The sequence below is a fragment of the Sipha flava genome, unplaced genomic scaffold, assembly GCF_003268045.1.
Source record: "Sipha flava isolate LNK unplaced genomic scaffold, YSA_version1 35a_pilon_pilon, whole genome shotgun sequence".
Classification (NCBI taxonomy): Eukaryota; Metazoa; Arthropoda; class Insecta; order Hemiptera; family Aphididae; genus Sipha; species Sipha flava.
The window spans coordinates 1695002-1718979 of record NW_020273058.1 but is presented as its reverse complement, the minus strand read 5'-3'; the positions used below and the strand labels follow the sequence as shown (position 1 = coordinate 1718979).

The 23978-nt window shown below is 26.8% G+C and overlaps 2 protein-coding genes across 2 annotated transcripts; one reads left to right on the top strand and one right to left on the bottom strand.

Annotated features, from left to right (window-relative positions):
* Nucleotides 1–690: 690 nt before the first annotated feature.
* On the bottom strand, nucleotides 691–16830 carry LOC112687648 (RING finger protein 10; the record flags this gene model as incomplete). Its single annotated transcript, XM_025560484.1, has 15 exons — nucleotides 16328–16830; nucleotides 5843–6006; nucleotides 5296–5450; nucleotides 5150–5240; nucleotides 4165–4352; nucleotides 3892–4099; nucleotides 3689–3832; nucleotides 3552–3623; nucleotides 3381–3490; nucleotides 2758–2837; nucleotides 2450–2698; nucleotides 2172–2337; nucleotides 2013–2112; nucleotides 1158–1302; nucleotides 691–743 (listed from the first exon to the last, which is right to left on the bottom strand). Coding segments are annotated over exons 1-15 (2019 nt in total), but the record flags the coding sequence as incomplete, so codon positions are not given.
* On the top strand, nucleotides 11025–12740 carry LOC112687650 (uncharacterized protein PF11_0213-like). Its single transcript, XM_025560485.1, has 6 exons — nucleotides 11025–11240; nucleotides 11346–11538; nucleotides 11607–11684; nucleotides 11744–12066; nucleotides 12143–12227; nucleotides 12312–12740. Exons 1-6 carry the CDS (start codon nucleotides 11170–11172, stop codon nucleotides 12582–12584), a joined length of 1023 nt encoding a protein of 340 aa, XP_025416270.1. The 5' UTR covers nucleotides 11025–11169; the 3' UTR covers nucleotides 12585–12740.
* Nucleotides 16831–23978: the final 7148 nt, after the last annotated feature.

Below are 23978 nucleotides of genomic sequence, written 5' to 3'. Positions count from 1 at the left end.
ATAAACAGTCTGTTACAGAACAATTATCAGAAAACACATATTAAAAAATTGATTTAACACGCTCAATACCGCGGCCTACTTGTTTATTGACAACTCCGCACACACATTGAAATTATAATGATAAGGTATTTTCTTATGATTTATAAATAATATTCAAATATTTTAATTTCATCTAGATTCAATAAAGGAGTATAGAAGAACAGCTGAGTGTTCCAGTCTCTTTTAGGATGTAGAGCAAAAATTAATTGAAACTTCAAATATTATATTATATTAAGTTAATAATTTATTATAGGCATGTTCAATAACAGATTATAATATACATTTTTAATAACCTTATAGATGTGTTGGTAAACACAGTCAAAATTTTATAAATAAAATTACATGTACTTAGAAACCAAACTATAATAAGAAAAGCATTATGATAAGTTAAGTTTATTAAATATATAATAATAAAAATATTGTTATGAAAACAATAAAAAACTACAGTTAAATATAATAAATTATCTTAAAGACTATAATGAATATATACTAATATTACTAAAGTAATCTACACCAATTTCAACGCTATTAAAATGAAACTAACATATTACTTAAACAAAACATTACCAGTAAAATTTTTATATTTTTTGTTAATAAAAGTTTTATTTTACAAATAAACTCAATTCCAATGATATTTTTTCAAGATATTGGTTCATATTTTTCATATTTGTTACGTTTCTTCTTTTTATTTTTTGATTTATTATCTAAATAAATAACAAAAAATTACTAACTAATAATAAGCATTAATTCCCATGTATTATTTACAACAAAAAATAACATAATTTTTTTTTTCTTTTTTGTTATCCCAAATAATAAATTAAATTTATTGTAATTATTTTTTTTTGTACTTACATTAAAATAATATGAGTATTATAAATGTACCCAACATGAAAAAATACAAAATCAATTTTAATAGTTAATTGAAACATAAGGTTTAATATTTTAATTTAACCCAACAAAAGTTAAAAATTATGAAATTAAAACTTTATACAATAGGGTAAATTAGTTTAACAAAAAAAAAAAAAAAAAAAAAGTAGATATAAAAAAAAATAATTTGCTATTTTATTTGATGGATAAAAACTTTAATATGCAAGTTTATCAAAAATATATATTTTTACCATGCAAGTTTATGTTAGCAATAGCATCTTCCAACATATTACTAATAGGCATTGAGTTTGATCTAGAACCGAGTAAAGGCCATTGAGAAGATACATTTGGTAAAGCCATATCTGGGTTATTTGTGATACTTTCATTCTGTAATGCCTACAATACAACATCCATTATTACATAAATGTTAAATACAATTTTATCATATAATGTTTATTATGATTATATTTTGTACCATGAGAGAAATTAAAATATTTGAAAATCTAGAACATTTTATAGTAGGAGTTGGGTAAGATACTGCAATCAATCAGATATAATTCAGAAAAAAAATATATAATAATGAATTATATACATGGTAACAAATGATCTTAACATACAATTTTCAAAATCTGTAAGTAACAATTTGGCGTAAATTCTTCCTAGTAAACTTAACTTACTATTTACTAGTCAAAAGTCACAAAATTTTGATGATTATCAAAATAATTAAAATAAAATTGATGGAAAAATTATACTCAATTTACAAGCTTTTTTTTCATATTTTCATTACATAAAAATAATTTTAAAAAACTATGTACTATACATGTCAAATTATCAATTTTAAATATTAGATGTTGGTTGAATAATCAAAAGAAAAAATTGATAATAGGAAAAAAGAATGAACCAAAATTTTCTCACTGTTCAAAACATAAAATAACAATAAATAATTGTAGTCACAATTGCATCATACATGTATCAAATAAAATGTTACTTCATACTAATGCAGTTCTGATAGAATATTTTTATACATTTCAAGAATAGAAAAAAATATTATAATTATGTTTAATAACATCATACATCATAATAATAAAATTATTTTGAAATATTACCTTTGCAAATGATAAATTATTTGGTGAACTATTAGGAGAATTCCCTAGATTTTGTTCAAGTGTTGATGTTATTCCAATTGATTCGCTTAAAGGCACCATACTGTTAAGATATTCAGAATTAAAAAAATTGAACCACTTAAATATACTTCTATAATATACCTTTTATCAGCAAATGGATCATAACCACAATCTGGGAATACATTTTTATTATGCCATTCTGGAGGTGGTAACTGTTTTTTGTTATTCCTTTCTTCAATACGTTTAGCCAGTCGTTGTTCATCACGAACACGTCTATCTCTTATAGCTTTCCTTTCATCTAAATTGGCTACATTTAAAATAAGTTATCATTTTTATTTTTATTGATAATTTAAAATGTTTATTGATTTAATTATATTATATATACCAAATATTTTTTTGAAAATAAATATTATACTTACTTTTAAATATAAACAAGGTTTCTGGGTTGACTATATTGGCCAAATCTAATTCAACCCATTCAAAAACTGTAGTTATTGGTAAATGTAATAGAAATCTGTAGCGTTTTCTTAATGCTTCAGTCATTGATAAGTATTGTTTTTCAATTACATTTGCTGTTATGAGTTGAGGACTATTTTCAAGGCATCCAAACATACATTCTAACATTTCTACATTAACTGCAGATAAATATATATGCTGACCATCCACAGCTATGCAAATAAACATAGTTTGTAGAAATAAAAATATTTAAAACTATATAATTTTTTACCTTGATAAAAATAAAAATCTTTTTTTGCAGGTTTTTTCTGTAAAACTTCATGACCATTTTTTGAATTCAAATTGATTTCTCTAAAGAATATTTATACAATAAACAATGAAAAATAAATTAAACTAGATTTATTTTAATGTAATATGGAATTATAGAATAAATATTTATCTTAAGTATACACAAATTTATTTTGCGTAAGACAGAGTGTAATAAACACATTTATTACATATTATTACATATTATTACATAATTATTTATAGTTAAATTGAAATAATTGAATTTAAAATATTTAAAATTGTAAGACAATATATAGTAAAAAACATAAATACACTGCTAAATTAAGTAAAATAAATGAATGAAGTGTGAATATTATTTTCAAAAGATAATTTATTATAATTATCAATTTTAATTTAGTAAGGTTTAGACTATGATTATTGCCAATATATCATAGGTATCTTACAAATTAATTATTTATCCAATTACGGTAATCATTTATTTTTGAGTAGATAATATAAAGTTAGATATATTAGTTACAATACAGTAAATATTTGATTAGTCAAATATTTTAAATTCTTGAAAATCTATAGTTTCTTAATTAAAGATTGACATAAAAAAAAATTTACTGTATATTGTGTATTAAATTTTCTTGCTTTAAACTAGAGTTATTCTCCAAAACATTAGGAGCATTATAAGAACTTCCAGGAATCTCAAACATGTTCTGTAATTTTAATATCTGCAAAATATAAATTTTATTAATTAGTTATATTTTTATTCCATATATACATTATAATTACTGGTGGTGTGGCTTGACTTGGGATTAAAGTATAATCTATTGATTCTAAATCTGCACTTTTTATTTCTGAATTCTAATAAAAAATTAGATATAATACATTTTTATATTCATTCATCCCATTAACATATAAACACTTACTGATTCTTTATTTATTAATAGGTCTTCTCTTGTTGATAATAATTCAAGAGCTTCATATATATACTTTTTTTCTATGTCTTCAGTTTCCCAATTGTCTAATAGTAAAACAAGAGATTCTCTTTCTTTGTTTAATATATCTAAAACCTAAGGTATTTTATTGCTAATTTATATTTACTATGCGTTTTAAAATTATAACAACTAACTTGACTTTTATGACCAATTAAAATTCTGGAATAAGATGTAGAAAACTTTGATTCACAAACCGATAAAGGAATATTGTCAGATAGCCTATAGGTATTTTGTCTAAGCTCAGAAATTGGATATGCTTGTAAAGAATTTCTAGCCCGTTTCATTAATTGTAGAGTAATTGGTTGACCAACACAGCATTCTTTTTTGACAATTATTTCAACACTTGACAAAAATATAAATATATTATTTGAAATAAAGTTAAATAACTCAAATCATTTAACATTTACCTCTGTAGTTCTTTTTTAGATATTCTTGAATGACATATTGGACAGCCAGTAATGTCCAATTCTTTATTTATATCTAAATAACGCAAAATGCAAGGCCAACAATAAATATGACCACAGCGGGTCATTTTTGATGTTATCGGTATGTCCATACATATGGGACATTTTATTGACTGGGTAGAAAACATTTTCTAAAATAAAAAAAAATTCATTATTTAAATTTAAATACAAACATTTTAGACATTTTTAACATATTTCTAGACACATTTCTAGCTAACCAAATACTGTTAACAGCAAAACATATATATAATAATATGAAAATCATATCTATCACTGATATGTATAATATTCCAGAAAGAGCAAGTTAGGTTAAATATTATTCAAACTTGTATATTATACCTTAAAAATGGTCTATACCTTAAGTGAAAAACAATACAATTTTAATAAGAACCAACTAAGACACTAATACCTAAAATTAAAAATATACTTGTATCCCACTAATTTTGTATGTATAAATCAATTATCAACCTATTTTGTATTTATATAAATATATGATATATCTCATAAACAGGGCTCATAAGTTTATTGTTTATTGTTATTTTATATTTTGGACAGTGAGAAAATTTTAGTTCATTCTTTTTCTCTATTATCAACTATTTCTTTTGATTATTCAACCAACATCAAATATTTAAAATTGATAATTAGATATGAAGGATCAAGAATAATATTAAATAGTATTTAAAATATATTATTCTTTTTTTTTTAATTTTGACATAAAAAAATAAAATATAGCTATAAAAAAATGAATGGATAGTTCATATTATTACAAAAATTATTTATGATATTTTTAAGTAAGCATTTTTTTAAGTGCATAAATGCATGCTTATTTAGGCATTTTTTAGTGCATGAACTTACGAACCCTCCTCATAAAATTTATGAATATATAATTTATTTAATAATGGTCAAAACATTTTTATAAAATACATACTATTTGTTCAATGCAATCCCAACTAACAATTTCATCCTGATTCAACATCCACTGAGAATAATCTTTTCCAAACTTAACAACAAACTGACAACTGCAAAAAAATAATAAATTAATATAATTTTAGATTTCAACTGTCATAAAATTACTTTGCTATCAAAAAATGCTTGATGTTGAACTTTTGTGGTAATTCTTTTTTTCTAGATCCATAGCCACTACGCAGATTCCATTCTCGAGTAGGTTCCCTTTGTCTTAATAAAGACAATATATCATCATCTTCAACATCATTTAAGGATTCAGTTACCTAAAATTATTAATTGATAAATAACATAATTGTAGTATATATTTTGAAAAATAATAAGTAAAATGTAAAACATCATACCTACATTTCTACATACGAGCTATTTTTTATAAATAATCAATTAATATATATTTTATAAAATTAAATAATATTCATTATGCATTACACAATATATTTAAATATCTTATACCGATACTAATTTTTTTTATCATGCTAGTTTTATTGTAATTGAAAGATTTATTTTGGTGTAGAAATGTATTTTTACATCTTATCCATTAATATATAAAAAGAAAAATAATATTATATATTAAAATATTACAATTTATAGAATAATAAAATACAATAAAATAATATAAAAAAAAAGTAAAAAAAAAATATTTATAGGTTGTACTAACCTCGGAACTCTTCTTTCTACAAAAAAGACTAGCTCGAGGTGGCGGCTGTTTACAGTTATTTGAGGTCTTTTTAGGGCCAATATTTCGACTAGATTCAGTTCTTTGAGACTGAATAGCGATAGATTTTCCATTGCGGCGATTAGAGTATTTTGAATTTGATGAATCTGTGAACCAATCAATACTTCAATTAATATGTACAGTATAAAGTAATAATAACAATTAATCATAATACTAATAATAAAGTTATTATAGACATGAGTATGTATAATTGAAAAAATTCAGCAATTCCCAATCGGTAACTTCCATATAACGATCATCGAAAGGACTAGAAATAATCATTGCTTAGGTGGTTTATATTATTCCCTTGAGTCATGACATAATCACTAGTTAACTATTTAATTAAAAAATAACTTTATAACATTAAAATACATATTTTTATTACTTAACATTTAGTATAATTATTATTTAACATAAATTATAATAATAGTTGACTACAGTACAATATTTTTTTTGGTCAGTTAGTTGCAATAACCAAAATTGCAAAAAACAAAATTGGACGTATCTGGTTATTACAACCATTAAAAATGTAATTATAGTTTTTAGTTTTTTAAAAATATTATCGTGAATATATATTTCAAACTAAAGAGAATTTGTTAAGTGTTGTATCTTATTCTGACAAAAAGAATAACAATAAGTCTTTAATTTTTAGTTTATTTATGAATTTTATAAATATTTTTTTTATGTTTCCTGAATATTTTTAAAAATGAAGGTATCCCGTTATTGCACCGTGGCATTCAATTATTCTCATTTTATTATCGAACTGTTTTGTTCGAAAAGACATTATGTTTATGTTTTGTCACTCCAATGTAAATCAAACTTTACAGTTAGATTCTTAGGCTATAATTCTTAATTGTACAATATTATCAATTATAATTGATTATAATTTATGTATAAATAATATTCAACTATAGATTAAATATCGATTATAACCTATTATAATTTATTAACTGATAATAATCTATCATGCATTTTGTTTAAAAAAATAACCACTATAATCTATATATTTTTCTACATGTTGATTAAATGGAAATAAAATAATCGCTAGAATTATCTCCAAGAAGATGAATATCCATATAAAAAACGATTACATTAGAGCCTTGATAGTGCGGACCCCCCGACAATCCGGTAAACGCAGTAACCCGAATAGTATAATTCCATTTATTCGTAAATAGATTTCATGAGAATTACTGGAATCCAATTAATCTGTAAGATATTGTTATCGACAAATAGTGAAGTCCAAGCAAGAACCCACATTTTTCGACTTTCCTCTTTTTTTTCTTTAATAATAGTTTACATCCCATGTATAAAATTATAATATCATTTATTGTTATTTGTTTATAAACTTTAAAATGTAAATCCAATAAATAAATGTGCACGAGTAACTGTACACGCACAACATACAACAAAACATACAATGCACAGTTCAATACTGACTTTATAATCTATAAATTAATTTATAAACTTTTAGATCGTCCGATAAAAAGTCGGTCGTATGTCATAACTAGAGCAAGGACTTTCATGCATTTGCATATTTTTTTCTGGTTAACTTTATCGTATGCTTAGTAAGTACAAAATACATTTCATAACGTTTACGATGAAGTACTCAAGTTTTTTTGTGCATATTTTTGCATAATAGGACACTTTTTGGTTTAAGGGGCATATTTTGATGGTTTATCGAAAATCAAGCGCTTTGGTGAATATTTTCCATGAATCATGGTCAACAATTTGTTATAAACTTATAAAGACGATAGAGATAAGTTTTATCTTGAAATAATAATAATGGTCAGTATTTATTGTGTCTATTTTTGTATTTTTATAATACAAATCAAATTGTAGGTATGTGGTATAAAAAACGATAGTATCAAGTATCTATAGTCAATGGGTATATTAGATTAGTTCTAGATTTACCGCGTATGTGTTAGTTTCGTATGTTTAATTTTTATAAAACGTTCGTGTTTAATAATCAGTGCAATTCTAATTTAGGTAAGGTGAATACTTGAAAATAATTCAACAACTATTTTGAAATACTTTTTTTTTGTTTTATTAGGTGCAGAATAATAATTAAAAAGATTGGGATCCAACATTTAAAAAAAATTCCAAATCAATTTAATAAAATAAATCTAGTTAAAACTTATAGTGAATAATAATAAAATTAATTTTTTGATGCATAAGAGCATATTTTTAAATGTATTTGATGATCTTTTAGTGCATGAAAGTCCTTGCTCTATTCATAACCTTACCTCCTATCGTACAATAAAATTTTAGTAAGATAAAAATGCCGTCCGATAAATATTCGTTCGTATGAACCAGCCCTAAATGTACTGACTATCGATTTATTACTATCAGTCAGCTAGGAACAGTAAGGCCCGGTACACACTTGCGTCATTTTAACGCGCGGCACCGCAAACGCGGCATGGAAAACCCAAAATTTAATTGCGTAGTGCACACATCACAGCGGCAACGCTGCAGTGACGCGCGTCCGTCTGCGACAAAGTTTTTGTCGCAAGTTGTTATCGCACCGCAGCGTCACCGCGCCTTCACTTGCGGTCGCTCAATTCATTGTATCATATTGGTCAGTGCACACTATCGTCGTTTTGTACACAAGGTACGCAAAAATAATACGTTTTTTTTTATAAATTTCCATCGCTTGTGTCAAATCCATACTGACAATATATGTAAATAATAATATATGTAAGTAAAAACTGCAAAACTGCACAAAAGAAAAGTGTTATGTTTGCGTTCCAACGTCGTACTGACCGTACGTATGTATGACGTTATGTATATAGGTATGTATATTTGCCGCTAGGTGTGCATTGAATACGGCGTCATCGCCGCGGTGCCGCAGCGTTGCCGCGCGTTAAAATAACGCAAGTGTGCACCAGGCCTAAGTAATAAAATGACGAAATTGTATACGTCGATAACAATATCTTACAGATTAATTGGGTTCCGGTTATTCTCGTAAAATCTATGAATAAATGGAATTATGTTATTCGGATCACCGCGTTTAACGAACCATCGAGGCTCTACTGTAATCGGTTTCTATATGGATACTCATAGTCTTAGAGCATAATAATTTCTAGCAGTTCATAAAAGTGGTTTTCGCCTGCGCTATCCTAATTTTAATTTCCTTAGTGATCTTACCATCTTGAGTGATTATTAGGTATCTAAAGCTGTCCACTTGTTCTAAATGATTATTTCCCACTTGTACATTATTTTGTATATATTATTTTAAAATTGTTTTATTTAATCAACATTTTAAGCACTACATATTATTTTGTATAATTTTATTTTAGTTTGTAACGCAGTTGTTTTTTTGGTTGTACTATTATCAGTGCTTGACTTGAGGGATGACAGAGTACCCCAACTAATTTTCAGAAATGTTAGCGTCCCCCTACTTTTATTACGCTATAATCTTAACGCTCAACCAGTTTTGGGGACGTTCTTTTTTTTAAAGTAAAAAAAGTCCCCCTTCTATAATTTTGCCATGCAAGCACTGACTAATATTAAAAAAAAATTGAAAACTTAGCAACGTAGTCTATAAAAACTTCGCAATCGTGTTGTACCCTAAATTTTGATCCTGAATTATAGAAAAAATTTGAGTCCCCTCCCTAGAAGTAAGTCTAAATACGCCCCTGTATACCTGTTTGTACAATACTAAAATGTCTAAAACATTATATACTAAAAACTTACAAATTACAATTTAAATTTGTCGACAAAATTAGTGAATTATTTTTACCCTATACGGAGTCCAAAAAAAGACACTCAGGGTAGTCAATTCCATTTCAACCCCCCTCCGTCTATTAAACTATCATACAACTGTGCCAACCCTAAAATATATGACCTCCTTTTGGCTGGCCAGCCCTGGGAAAAATTCCTGGCGCCGCCAATGTAGTATAATATAATATATAGTATATATATAATATTCTGTATAATTTTACGCAATCTATTACGTAAATTTCTACCATAAATTAAATTTACACATCCAATTAATGGCAGCTCGTGCTATGGAGCACACGGCCACGTGTCCCACCTAAATTAAAAGAAGAATTGAAATTGAAAAGCTATTGATATTTCTTTTAACCATCATAATAAAGTTGGTAATTGGTATATTATTTGAAAATATTATCGAAAAAAAAAAATTGTATCAAATACAGGTGCTTCTACGACATACTGATACTATATTATAGTGTCATTAGGCAACGAGCACAAATTCGTTGTCCTTTGATGGCGCGATCAACAGTGATAGATTTCACCTACTTTTTGATAAGAATTAATACGGGGTTGCCGGGCACAATCGTATTGTGCCCAAATTCGATTTTTATAATGATTTACGAAATTTTGTCGGTCTTATCGTATTCGTATTGTTACCGTCGGCCGTCTTTCGTGGCACAGAACAAATACCAATTGTTTATCATAGGTTATAGGAACATGATAATTATTAATCATTTTTTGTTCATTCTTTTATTTAATTCTTTTTATTATTTTCATTATTTTTAAGTGTTATGTATTTTCATTTGACGGTGCTCTTTTTTATACGTTACAAATTTACAATACCTAATTTATTAAATATTTTTTAATTTAATTTAATAAATTCATCCAAGTATTCATGAGAAAAAAAAGACAGAAAAATCGATTTGGAACTCAAAAATATTACTGATTAACTATATAATTATATTTATTATTTATTTTTAAACAATCATTTTCTTATTTTTAGAATTTTTACTATTTTTTGTACAACATACATCATAAACGTATACTAAAAGGATTTTATATGCAATTTTATTATATTTAAAAAATCAACAGGAATTGTTAGTAAATTCAAAATTGAGACAGTTAAAAAGGAGTAAAATTATTGTGCCCTACCTTCAATGAACCCCACAAGCCGCCACTGCATCAAATTATTTTACCAATGACCAGCGACTTTATAGAACACATTCGTGCATCACCATAATTATGTCGTATACAGATATATGTATAATAAACTTATTATATTATGTCTGCATACTAAATAAACCACATAGTATGTGATATTCATATTTTCAACTATATTTAAATTACTGATGACGTAAAAATTAATATCTGTAGTTCGGTTTTTCTTCCATGATATTGTGGCATAGTACAATGATAATAATTTGCAAAACAAATAACCTAGGACCATAAACTTAAGGACAATGAGATAAATGTTGGATGTGTACAATTATAAAAATATTAAATACAGACTTTAAAACTGGTTAATTATTAATAATATTATATATTCATTTTTTGCCATGGTAAATAAATGCAGTGTAGCTGGATGCAAAAGTCTGTATGTAAAGAAGGATAATGTCAAATTGCACAGGTAATTTACTAACAACTAACTCCCAACTACCTCCAAAAGATGGAGGTCAATTGTGTATGCATAGTAAACTAATTTAAAAAATTAATTTAACTCTTTTAAATTTAGATTTCCCTTAACAAATTCAGAAACATTGCCTATATGGATAGCTGCTACTGGGAGGGAAAAAGGATGGAAACCTTGTAAAAGTAGTAGACTGTGTGGAAATCATTTTCAAGAATCTGAATATATTGTTGGACATGGAAAAGGAGTTTTGAAAGCTACAGCTATTCCAACAATTGAATATCACATAGATAACCCAGTATGTTTAATTGAATGGATATTAAAATAATTGTCTAATTAATGTTCAAAAATAAATATTATTTTCAGAAATACAGAAAAAATAAGTATTCATATTCAAATAATGATACGGGAAAAAATAATAAACCTAATCAAGTTGAATCAGTGGTAATTTATAAAGTTTTCAAATTATAATTCATAATAGTAATATATCTTTCTCAAAACAGGATTACTCAAATGTTGAAATTGTACAACTTAACTACAACGACATTTATGATTCAAAATATGAACATCGAAATAAAGATATAACAGATAATACCAGTGTCAGTCATGGAGAATCATTCTATCAAAATGAGTATGAAGAAATTAAAAGTAATAAAAACATTTCAACAGAAAATAAACTTCAAAATTCTACTAATTATAAGGATAATCAAATGGAAGATGAATATGAAGATGATAATTTGAATCACTATGAAACCACACACAATGAAGACGAAACTCAAAATTCAAACTCTGAAATTAAAAATATCTGTAATAGAGAAAACCAATGGTATGTTATCTTAAACTGCAGTTAGTTATTATTCGCAATAGTATTGTATTTCAATATTAATTTGTGTTTATTTCAGTTATATGTTTACAAGTAGTTTTCAAGAAGGCATAGAACCCATAATTTTAACTGATGACAAACCTTTCGAAGGACAATTAAATATGGTAAGACATTTTTTATAAAACTAAAAATGAATTGTTATTTTAAAATATAATATAAGTTACATAATTTAATGAATATAATTTCAGAATATTGAAAAATCAAAAGCGGAATTGAATTTCAAAAGAATTATGACCTTAAAATTTAAAAGGGAACGACGTACTAAAGATATTTATTCATTATATTTTAAATCATTAAAAAAAAAACAAGAAAATAATACTGATTATGATGATACAGGATCTTTTGGTGCTTTTATTGAAGCTCAAATGAAAGAATTACGTCCTTATAAAAAACTTTACTTAACTACAAAACATAGAATTCAAAAACTAATAATGAACGCACAACGAAAAATAGCTAATTGAAAATAATTTTAAATTAATTAAATATGAAATCATATTATCATAAGTAGTATATGATAATTAAGTATGAATATACAAAATGGTTTAGCTTAATATCCATAATACAGCTAGCCATTCTTTATTTTAAATAATATTGATGTAGACAATTTTTTATTATTATTGAATTAGTAACCATAATACTATAATATATAATTTTAATTAATATAAACTTGTAATTATTTGAATTATTATTGTATAAATATAAATGTAACATTAAATAATGTTAACGTGTTAAATGTAGACATTCCCCAAATATTGTCATCAATCACCAGTTTAATTAGAGAATCACATCAGTGTGAAAGATCATCAATAAAAGCGTGTTGGTGTCGAATAAGCTTTGTTAGTTAAAAATATCATAACAGAAGTAGATATATAAACAAAAATTCCAACTAGCAATAACGTCGATAACCTGAGTAATAATATGAAATAATCTATTAGCTTATTAGTTAGTATCTACAGGCATATTATAGAGAGTTGTATATGCAATGAGTGTGTTGTATAATATTATTTGTAAAAATGTGTGTCACCAGTGAACAAAATATAATTAAAATCAAATTAAATAATAGCGTTATAGTTTTTTTTATTTTTAATATTAATGTATGAAGAATAAATTTAAAGCAGCAATTGACAAAATGTTCAACAGTAAAAAGAGAGGTGACATTATATTTTATTTTAGTTTTGAAGAATACAACAACAAGATTCAAAAAATAAAAGAATAAAAATTGGAAAACTAAATTATACAAATAAATAATTGTTAATATATACATATTTTATTAGTTTCAATTAACCTATAACCTTTAGTTCAAATAATTACCTAAAATAAAAAATGAATCACCCACCAACAATAAATCGTACCTATAGTAAAAAAATCGGTATATTATTTGAGAGTTATTATCATTTATCACCAGTTTTAGTAAATGACATTAATGATCGGTGAAAGATGTACATTTGAATTTAAAATCTGGCTTTTTACATAATTTACCTACATAATTGATCATTTTGGTAAATGACGACATTCACCAATATTCGTCTTTTACTATAACATATATATATATGTATATTTTTTTTTGAACATTTAATGTTAATAACTATTATATTAAATAAAAAATGGCAAGCAATTGCAACTTTGGTTAGGTTAAAAATTCAAACTGAAAAATTAAAATAATACAATTTTTGTTTGATAATTATAATATAATTATAATTTTATTTATACAAAAAACTAATATTAGATTTCAATGAAGTATTTGAATTAATAATAACAAATTTGGTTGAATTAGGTTGTTTAAATATAAAGAAAAATTGAGTCTGAGCTCCTCAATTAAGATTTGATAAGTTATTAACAATCTAATTTATAATTAAATTTATGTTAATTTTACTATCATTACTATCATATTAGTTTTTAGTAATTATGTGAAATATTTATTGCTTGCAAGTTTATTATTTTCTTTATTCTTTAATACTAATTCAACTTAATTAATAATTCCTGAAAAATAAATTTTTCATTAAAAAAAATAAAAACAGTATTAAATAATAAACCAAAAACCCAAAATTACCAAATTTAAGAGAATCTAAAATCAAAACTCAGCAATTTATTGGTTTCGGTCAGAACTAAAAAAATTAAATTAATAATAATATAGGGAAGGTTAGTTGTAGAATACAATACAGGGATGGGTGAATGATATAACTGTATTACTCTTTTAAACTTAAAACCAATGTACAATTATTCTAGGAATGAACAATTCTGAGTTAAAGGGTAGATGAGTTTAAATTTTAAAAATAGTTAATACAAATTTCTTAATAAAGTAGGAAATTCTATTAAGTAAGAACTACCTTACGCACAAAAAAAAAAAAAATATATATAAAATTTGAAAATGTTGTGTCTATAATAGCACAAATTTCATTAAAATATTTTGCAATACTATAAAATGTATTTAAAACACTAATATAAGAATTTAGCAGATAATTTATGTCACTATGATTAATATTTATAGAATTACTCAGTATATTAATTAGTAAGGATATGACGATAATTTATGAAGAGGATTCAAATCTTAATCTCATTAAATGTTTTTTACAAATTTTTTTTTATTGTCAAGTATTTAACTATTGAAAAATTAAAAATTTACCACCCTTAAATTAACTTCTAGAACCCATTTCCTATCTTCGAATTTCAAAACTTTGATGGTTGGAGTTATCTTGATCGAAACTGTGTACACAGATACAAAACATACATCTTGGTAAAACTGATAGATTTCTTTTTTTTACTCAGAATCTAAAAGACTAATAGTAAAAGTTAAATCCAATTTTTTGATAATAATGTATAAATAGGTTATAATTTTTTTTAAATATAGAATAATAATTATTGGAAAATAACTATATTTTTTATCATTCTTATAATAGTTATTATATCAACATATAAAAAAAAAATTTAGTTTACTAATAAATTATTTTTAGGTATTACCTATATAAATAAAAATGCAAAAAATAAAAATAAAAACATATTAAAATATATGTTTGTTGCCTTTACTTCTTTCAATTCATCAAATATTTTTTTCGTAATGTTTATTAAAACAACAGATTTTTAAACTTTTCTGTATACCAGTAACTAACCACTGTTTTTAGAACATATTTCTATTTATTATTATGATAGCCTAAAAGATATATAAAGCCCATGATTAATACAAACGTAAGTAAGTAGTATATTAGTGTACATGCTGTCAATTCAATGGTTCTTGTATTGGAATGAGTGAGGATGTTTCAAATCTTCTTCTTGTGTTAGTCAGTTTAAAATTCCCTTCTTCTACCAGAATCAGCAATTTTAATTGCATTGTTCTTTAATTGATGTCCTATAAAATCCATGATCTCTCTTGATAATATTGAGCATTCCAATAAATTTCTTATTGTTTGCACATTCCCGTACTCACAGTTTTCGCCTGTAGTTCTCCGTTTTCAGGGCTATGATTGATGTTGGTATTTCAAATATAACTTAACTTTAAATTAAATACTATTTATTATTAAATATTCAATTCCAAAACATTAATTTATTAAATAAATAAACTGGTGTAAAGGTACTTTCTAAGACCGGACTAAAACAACACATCTGAATATAATTCTGTTCAGAACCCATTTATATACCCTAATCTTGTATGAACTCCACATTGTTTGTTTTCTCATCACTGTCAATACAGTTTTTGACTAATGATATACAATAACAACTACAGAACAAATTAATTATTAATGTGCGCCCAACTCTGGATTATTTATTATATATTGAAAGATTGACCTTATGACTTGCCTTTCAAGATAACTACCTATCACATGTCTTATAATTAATCGATTATAGATCATCCTATGATTTCTAGTTAGGTATTAGCTTAACTCTACTGTAATAGTGTCTATGAATAATGATTATAATAAGAGTTATTCTAATATCATTTATGGGGTCCCCCGTGTAATAGAAATTGTAAGGGCTTACATTTATGTATGTCTGTAACACTACCGTTGTAAAAAGTTAAACTAAAATCTACCTTTGTGAGATTTGGAAGACAGATAACATAAAAGACCCGTAAAAATTTATAATAATCACAATATAAAATTATTAAGAAATTGACAGAGTTGCATACACTAATACAAGTCATCATGGTAGTCATAATTTTTATGGATGTACTGGGCCCTGTTTCAATACGTTTTGACAAATTATGATGTACCTGTTGGTTTCTTGGCGTCCGTTTTGTTATTGGCCTGCAATGATTTCGGTGCAGGCATATTCAGCTTTCTTTCCATCTGACGGCTGTCTGACATTGGTGGTCACACGGGCGGAGAAATAGTCTCCAAAAGGAGAATAGGATATACACGAGCTGGAGGTAGACATTTTATTCAGTTTAATGCCATTTTCACATGAACAAATTGAAAATAACCAAATTATCGTTGGTTGTGCGATGGGATCGAATCGATTTCGGAGAACGGAACACACAAGGAATCGTGGAATGTGCGATCGGAGAGCTACAATTCTCTCTTATCGCTCAGTTTACGGTATGTGGATTTTCTTGACAGATTATGGTCACCAATGACGGCAAAAGAGCTCGAAACCAGAAAGGTTTTGTGTCGCTCGAAGGCGACGACGAATAAGATAATCGCGAACAACTGCGTAAAAATGGCGTCTATTAACCATAGGCCAACTTTACTATATACACTCACTAATACATACATAATACATACCGATCTGATAACAAATTGTGGATGTTCTTGGAACGGCGCAGTGGCCCGTAATTGCTCATCACATTGAGCGACTGATAGGAAATTAAACTTTGTTTAGTCCATGAAAACCTAAGCTTTTTAGAGGTAAACATTTAAGCAAAAGTAAAATAATTTTATAATTTAATTATCTACATTAACATTTACATAAAATAATAAATTATAAATTGTAATAAAAATGCTATCTAGTTGTTTATAACGTTAATGTTTTTTTTTTCTTTTTGTGTGTGTGCAGTTTACTAAATTTAAATATATTTATACAAATAAATTGTAGCATAATCTAAGGTCTTATTCTTTATTATGATTTAAGCAAGCCTGGGCAAGTGAATGATAATTTTTAACTGAGTTACGTTGATGGAAAACATTTTAAATAGTTTAAAGTTAACAATTAACCTAATTTTTTTTTAACTCGGTTAAGTTAAAAGTTATATAGACGTTTTTAATTAACCTATTAACTCAAATTAAATTTTTTTTATTTATTTTTTTTAATATTTATATAATTATCCAGTAATAGGGTTTAAAATAATAAAAATTGAACACAGGAAATAACCGGCGATTGTAAACTCCGCCAGTTTTTTTATTTTGTGTTTTGCCTGTGAATCCTTTCATAGTCATCTTAGAAATTTATTTTATAAACACCAACCGAATGTTAATATTTTTAGTAAAGTTCTTACCAAATTTCAAACCGATACTAATATAAAACTAAATGGTATATCTCCAGTAAATAAACTAAAAAATTCAAGAAAAAAAAAAGAGTGTTACAGGAGGCTACAAATAGGTACAATAATGGAGTAATACAAAGCTTAGAATATTTACAAATTGTATCACATTATTTTAGTTTACATAGATGACATAACTATATATTTTTGGATTTTTAGGTATAAGGATTATTTATTATGATTTTTTTTTTACTGTAATACAAATATTTAATATGGACGATTTTTTTATTATTATTATGAAAAATATGATTTTATATTATTAGGTATAATGATTATTTATTATAATTTAAATATTTAATGTGAACGATATGATATTATACTTGTATTATATTATGATTTTTTTTTTAATATTATATTATATTAATTTTATACTACTACATGATTTTCTTCACTAGCGGAGTTTACATTATGGGTTCTCAACCTTTTGAGGTCCGTGCTCCCTTTAAAACTATCTTATGAGTTGACGCCCCACCCCCTCACTACTCAAAGATTGATGTATTCTTAATATTTGTATGTAAACAATACTTTAATGTAGATGCTGGAATCGAACCCAAAAGATCTGGTTCTAGAATCCAAGAATCCTTAAAATATTGGAAACCAGAACTAAACTGGGACCCTCATTATAAAATGGAAAATATCGGATGTAACAAACATTATTAATTATTTCTTTATTCTTAAAATTTCAAAGCATAAATAAATTATTGTGCTATAAGTTTTTTAAAAATTTAATTTTTAATATTATGTGCTGACAGATGGACGACTAAAGGCTAAACAGGTTAATACTCCAATTTTATCAATACGGTTATCTCAGTGGTGAATTGGGCAACATATCCTATTATGTATAGTTATAATTTAAATTAATTTATAAATATTACTATTCTTCAAAATTTACAAACTCTGTTTTTGGCAAAATAAATTATTATTATTTATTATTATAGATACAAATTTGAATCACAACATAATGAGTTCAAAAATTAAATTTTACTTTGCATATTTTCTCATATTATTAAGTACTAGTTTTAGGCTTTATTATAATGCTATAAAATTATACATTACTATATAGCTGTTAAAAGAAACTTATTGCGATATAAATATAATATATAAATTAGTTGAAAGGGTCTTGAGACATTTATTTTCATACGAGTATATTATACCATATTGCTTAGTATAATGCCATTATACCGGTACCATAATATATAATTATATATATGTAATTTTTAAATATGTATTAAAAAATACTACGTATTACATTTTAAAATTGTTATTTAAAACCCTATAATATCGGAATCCGAACCCAAACCATTTAATAAAATAATTGAGAACCGGAGTAACAGTCCCTGCTTTAATGTTGGTTATTGGATTAAGAAGAATACAACTTCAATGAAATTTTTTTAATATTAAATTAATTTATTTGCATAAAAAAAAAATCGACCACGGTTGCAAGGCACAGCGTAAATGGCAACGTTTTAATTTTTGATGGTTTTTTTTCAACATTTTCCCCCCCCCCCCCCATCTGAAATTTTATCACGCCTACCTAGGGGGCGCGACCCCCAGGTTGAGAACCACTGGTTTACATGATCTCAAATTTACCAGTTTATTTTTTCTGGCGGAGTTTACATGCACCAGGAAATAATCAATAGCTTTTCTACGCACAGAATTTAATTATTAGGTACTGATAAATATAATTATGTAGTAGGTAACAAAAGGTAAAAGGACGTTTCACCCCCGCCGAATCATCCGTGTAAAAAAAAAACGAGTCCACAGACGTTTCGTCTCCGTCTATTATTAAGATAGGACATTTGGTCCCCTAGAGTTATTAAAATTTATTTATACCTACACATAGGACGTTTGGCCTCTGAAATTTTAAATCACAAAATTTAAATAATTTTTTCTTTTTAACTTAAAATTTAAATTATTTTAAAACATACAATTGCACAACAAATTGAAATCCTAAATAACCGTATATTGCATAACCCAGTGCTTCTCAACTTGGAGGCCGTGGTTATATAATTAGTGGGCCGTGAAATATTTATTTAATTTAAAGCTCTTGAAACCGAATTTAATGAAAAAGAATTTACTACATTTTGGTTAAGATGACAACAAGAGTATCCTGTAATTTCGAAAGCAGCTTTTCTTATATTAATACTTTTCGCATCGACATATCTTTGTAAAACTGCATTTTCACAACTTCAAATTATAAAAAAACAAATACAGATCATGTATTTCACAACCGTCTTTAGCAAACTTACGTATTTCAGTTTCAAATATCACACCTGACATAAATATGCCATGCGAAAATATGCAAGCCCAACCGTCACATAGTAATTAAAACATTTTTTTATTATTATTAACCTAGCCTTTGTTTGAAAACAAATCAACCAAAATCAACATTATTATTGAATATTTTTGTATTGCTATATAGTTATTACCAATTATTTTTGAATAATAATTGGTAATAACTATAATATATAAGCAATTGCTTATATATGTTTTAAGTTTTATTTATAAGATTTACATTTCAAAAATATATTAAAAAACATTTATTTTCTTTACATTTTAATAATTTATTTGTGTGAAATAGTACATGTAAATTTAGTATATCTTTAACAATAAATAATCAATGATTTTGAATGAGGGGGGGTCTTGACAGTTTTATATTAAACTAGCCGACCCGTCACAGCTTCGCCCGTGATTGGTTGTTTATTTTGCCTTTGGACCATGATATGTAGAATTTTTTATTCAAATATTATTGTTTAATGTGATCGGTAAGTAAATATAAAAAAACGGTTAATGAAAACGGATTGAAATTTTTCTAGCGTTATAAATGATAAAAATAAATACAGATAAAAAAGTGTTAGCATTTAAATTAAATAAACGCTCGGTCAGGAATATAGGTGTATATTAAACAGAATATAGCTATATATATATATATATATATATATATATATAAAGGTAAAAAGAATAATAAGTTGATCAACATCGGTTGCTGCGGAATGGTAACAAATACGTCTGATCACTAGACTGATTCGGGAAAAAAGTGAAAATGCCGACCTGCACGCCGTACTCGGCGTGCCGGAGCAAAAAAGGGGAGGGAAGGGCTGTGGTACGGTGTGACCAATCTGGACCACACAGTGCCACGGCCTTTACTATAGTTAAATATATTAACATTAACCGCTAACAAAAGAAATAATTTATGGTTGATAAAGAATTTGATTAAAGTTGATGAAGAAAAAAAAGAAGAAAAAAGAATTAAAATAAGAATTTTATAAGACTTCTGAGTATATGATGTTTTTTGTTGTATTTTCTGTTGAAATTGAAATCATAAGATGATTCGGGTCTCCAGTTCGAGAAAATGCCACGTATAATTGCCCATATGAAAAGCACTCTGTACGAAGATCTACGCCAACGTACTTGAATGGTTGACTTTGCGCTTTGTTTATGGTAATGGCAAAAGAAACTTTAACCGGGAATTGAAGCCGTTTGAAAGAAAACGGCAAGTCAGAGGGAATCATGGGTATTCTTGGAATAAATGCAATTTCTCCTTTCGCTGGCCCTGTAAGAATTACGGCTTCTATAATATTACTTCGCAACGATTTTATTTGTAATCTTGTACCGTTACATAAGTTCAGTGGTTAAAGATTACGTAATAATGTAATTGGAGCACCAATTTTTAATTTTAGCTTATGAGAAGGAAATCCCGATGGAGAAAGAGAATTGAGAAATTCTTGTAGATAATGAATAGCCTCATCTGTTGATGTAACTGTATCAATAGATAGATATTCACGTGAGTGTTCATCGAATTTTAGAAGGATGATATCATTAATTTCTGCTGTTACATTCCTCGGAGAGATAATAGCTCTTTCACATAACCACTGATAAGATTTATTGGACAGATTAAAAATTTCAGGATAAACTGTAGAAATCAACTCTTCCACGTTATTGACCACCCGTCCAATCGTGTGATTGACAGAAATGTAACCATTTTCATTTTCTAAAATTCCATTTCCAATTTTCAACAACTGTACTGGAAAAATATCGTCCCCTCCGCATAAATAAACTCTCATGTTTGTTTGCAAATAAAGTTTTTCAACATAGTTCCATATAGGGGAAGATTTTAAGCAAGCATTAACGACATCAGCTCGAGTACCTTTAGAGATTACTGGTAAGGTTTGACGAAAATCACCAGCGAAAACAGAGGTTGTGCCACTCATAAACTTATTATTACACCTAAGATCTTTTAATGTTCGACCAATTGCTTCGATATATGATCTGTGACTCATTGTACACTCATCCCACACAACGAATGAGGTTTCTTGAAAAATTTTTCCAAGAGGGCCATTTTTACGAATCGGACAAACGTATTCTGTTCAAATAATACATTTAACGGTAACTTGAAAGTCGAGTGAGCAGTTCTGCCGCCACTAAGAAGAATTGCTGCTATACCAGATGAAGCTACAGCTAATGAAACTTTACCTGAGGATCTAATTTGAGCCAACAACAAATTAATTAGGAATATTTTTCCTGTACCACCCGGAGCATCTAAAAATAAACTCTTCCTTGATGATTCATTACGCTTTCTGTAATAACATTAAAAGCATATTTTTGATCATTTACTAATTTTGGTAAATTGATTTCTACAAATTCTTGTAATCGGTTATTATCATAAGAACGCAAAATTGAGAATTCAAAAGGATTAGATGCATTTTCATTTCGAACAGGTAAGTTAATTCCAAATTCATTTAAATATTTTTCAGACAGACAAACAACTTTATCTTCTATTTCAATCAAACCTCTATTAAATATTTCTCAGAAAAAGTAAATTGCAAGTCATTTAATCGAGTGCGCTCTGTATGAAGAATATCTTCACAAAAATCATTTCTGAACTGTTCCCACAAAGATTGAGGTTCAGACGGTTGGCAGAAAACTATGATTATTGCGAATAATTCTCTTAATTTTGAAGAACTTTCTGAAAGAGTTGCCTCCGCTAGAGCATTTTTCCATTGCTCGTAATTTTCTAAAAGCAAAACAGGTAGCTTTAAAAGTCGCGTGAATGACTCCATCAAAGGCCTTCAAGCTTTCAAATGAAGCAGGACCTTGTACATAATTTAGTAACAATCTTAAATGGAAGCACTCACTTTGATTTGGGTGAATCGTGTAAATTCTACCAATGGCAGTGTCCATTTTTATTCCTGGCCAACCTGGAACTTTTTCCCCGTCTTCTCTTTAACCAGCCTCTGCTATCATCCCAGGTATAATAAGAAAGAACTTCATGATAGAACAGTGTTTTCGCAAAATTATCATGTGAACGCAGTTCAAAAAATGCAGTTAGTGTCATTTTTCTTGGATTTGGATTTTCAATAACTTGATGAAGATTATTAACGTCAAAGAAAACACGCTGTCCATTTTCTAGATGAACAGCCAAGTGCTGAACTGTCGGATCTCTATCATGGATTTCAAAATTGAAAATTCTCCAAAACGCTTCAGAAGTAGATATGTATCGACCATTCAAATAATTTGTAATCTCATCGTTATCACGATTAACAGAAAAAGTAGCTCTATCTGATCCTTTATTAATATATTTACATATGTATTTTATCACTTTAACCGAATGACAGTATTCTACGTTAATATGCGCATTAAAGCACCTATATAGCACTGGACAATACGGTACAACCCAACGGTTGTCAACCACGATTTCTATTTGACCACGAACTTTTAATATTGCAGTATAACCTCCATCATCTGGTGATCTCCGTCGGTAAGTCGGATAACCATCATCTCCAGTTTGAGTATCCTTGACCAATTTGTGAGGGTATTTCTTACTACATTTTCCATTATTCATACATGGCGATCTAATATTTAACTCGCCGCATGGGCCATGAATCATATTCTTGCATACTATTTCATAAAGTATAGGATCTCTGTCTTTGTTTGGTATCTCGGCAGAAATAATTTTTTCAATTTCATCTGGCTGAATTTTCGTTTATAACCACAAATAAATGTGGCAGTGTGGCAAACCTCGTTTTTACCATTCAACACTGTAAACATAACAATTTACATCTCCGAAAATATATTTATTTTTTAATACATGCATAAACTTTTTTAGTTTGGTATAGGTACATATATATATAGGTATATACAATATAGGTACAATTGTTTTTAATTTTTTATGAACTTTTATATACTTTTTTACTGACAAAAGTGGTACTAAAACCTTCAGCAGAGTGTAGGGTTTCAGCCAAAAAAAATTTCAGCCAAATCGGTTCAGTAATTTTCTCGGTTAGCGCGGTCGAAGAAAAACCCTTACAATTTTATACATAGCATAGATAGATAGATAGATAGATATATATATATATATATATATATATATATATATATATATATA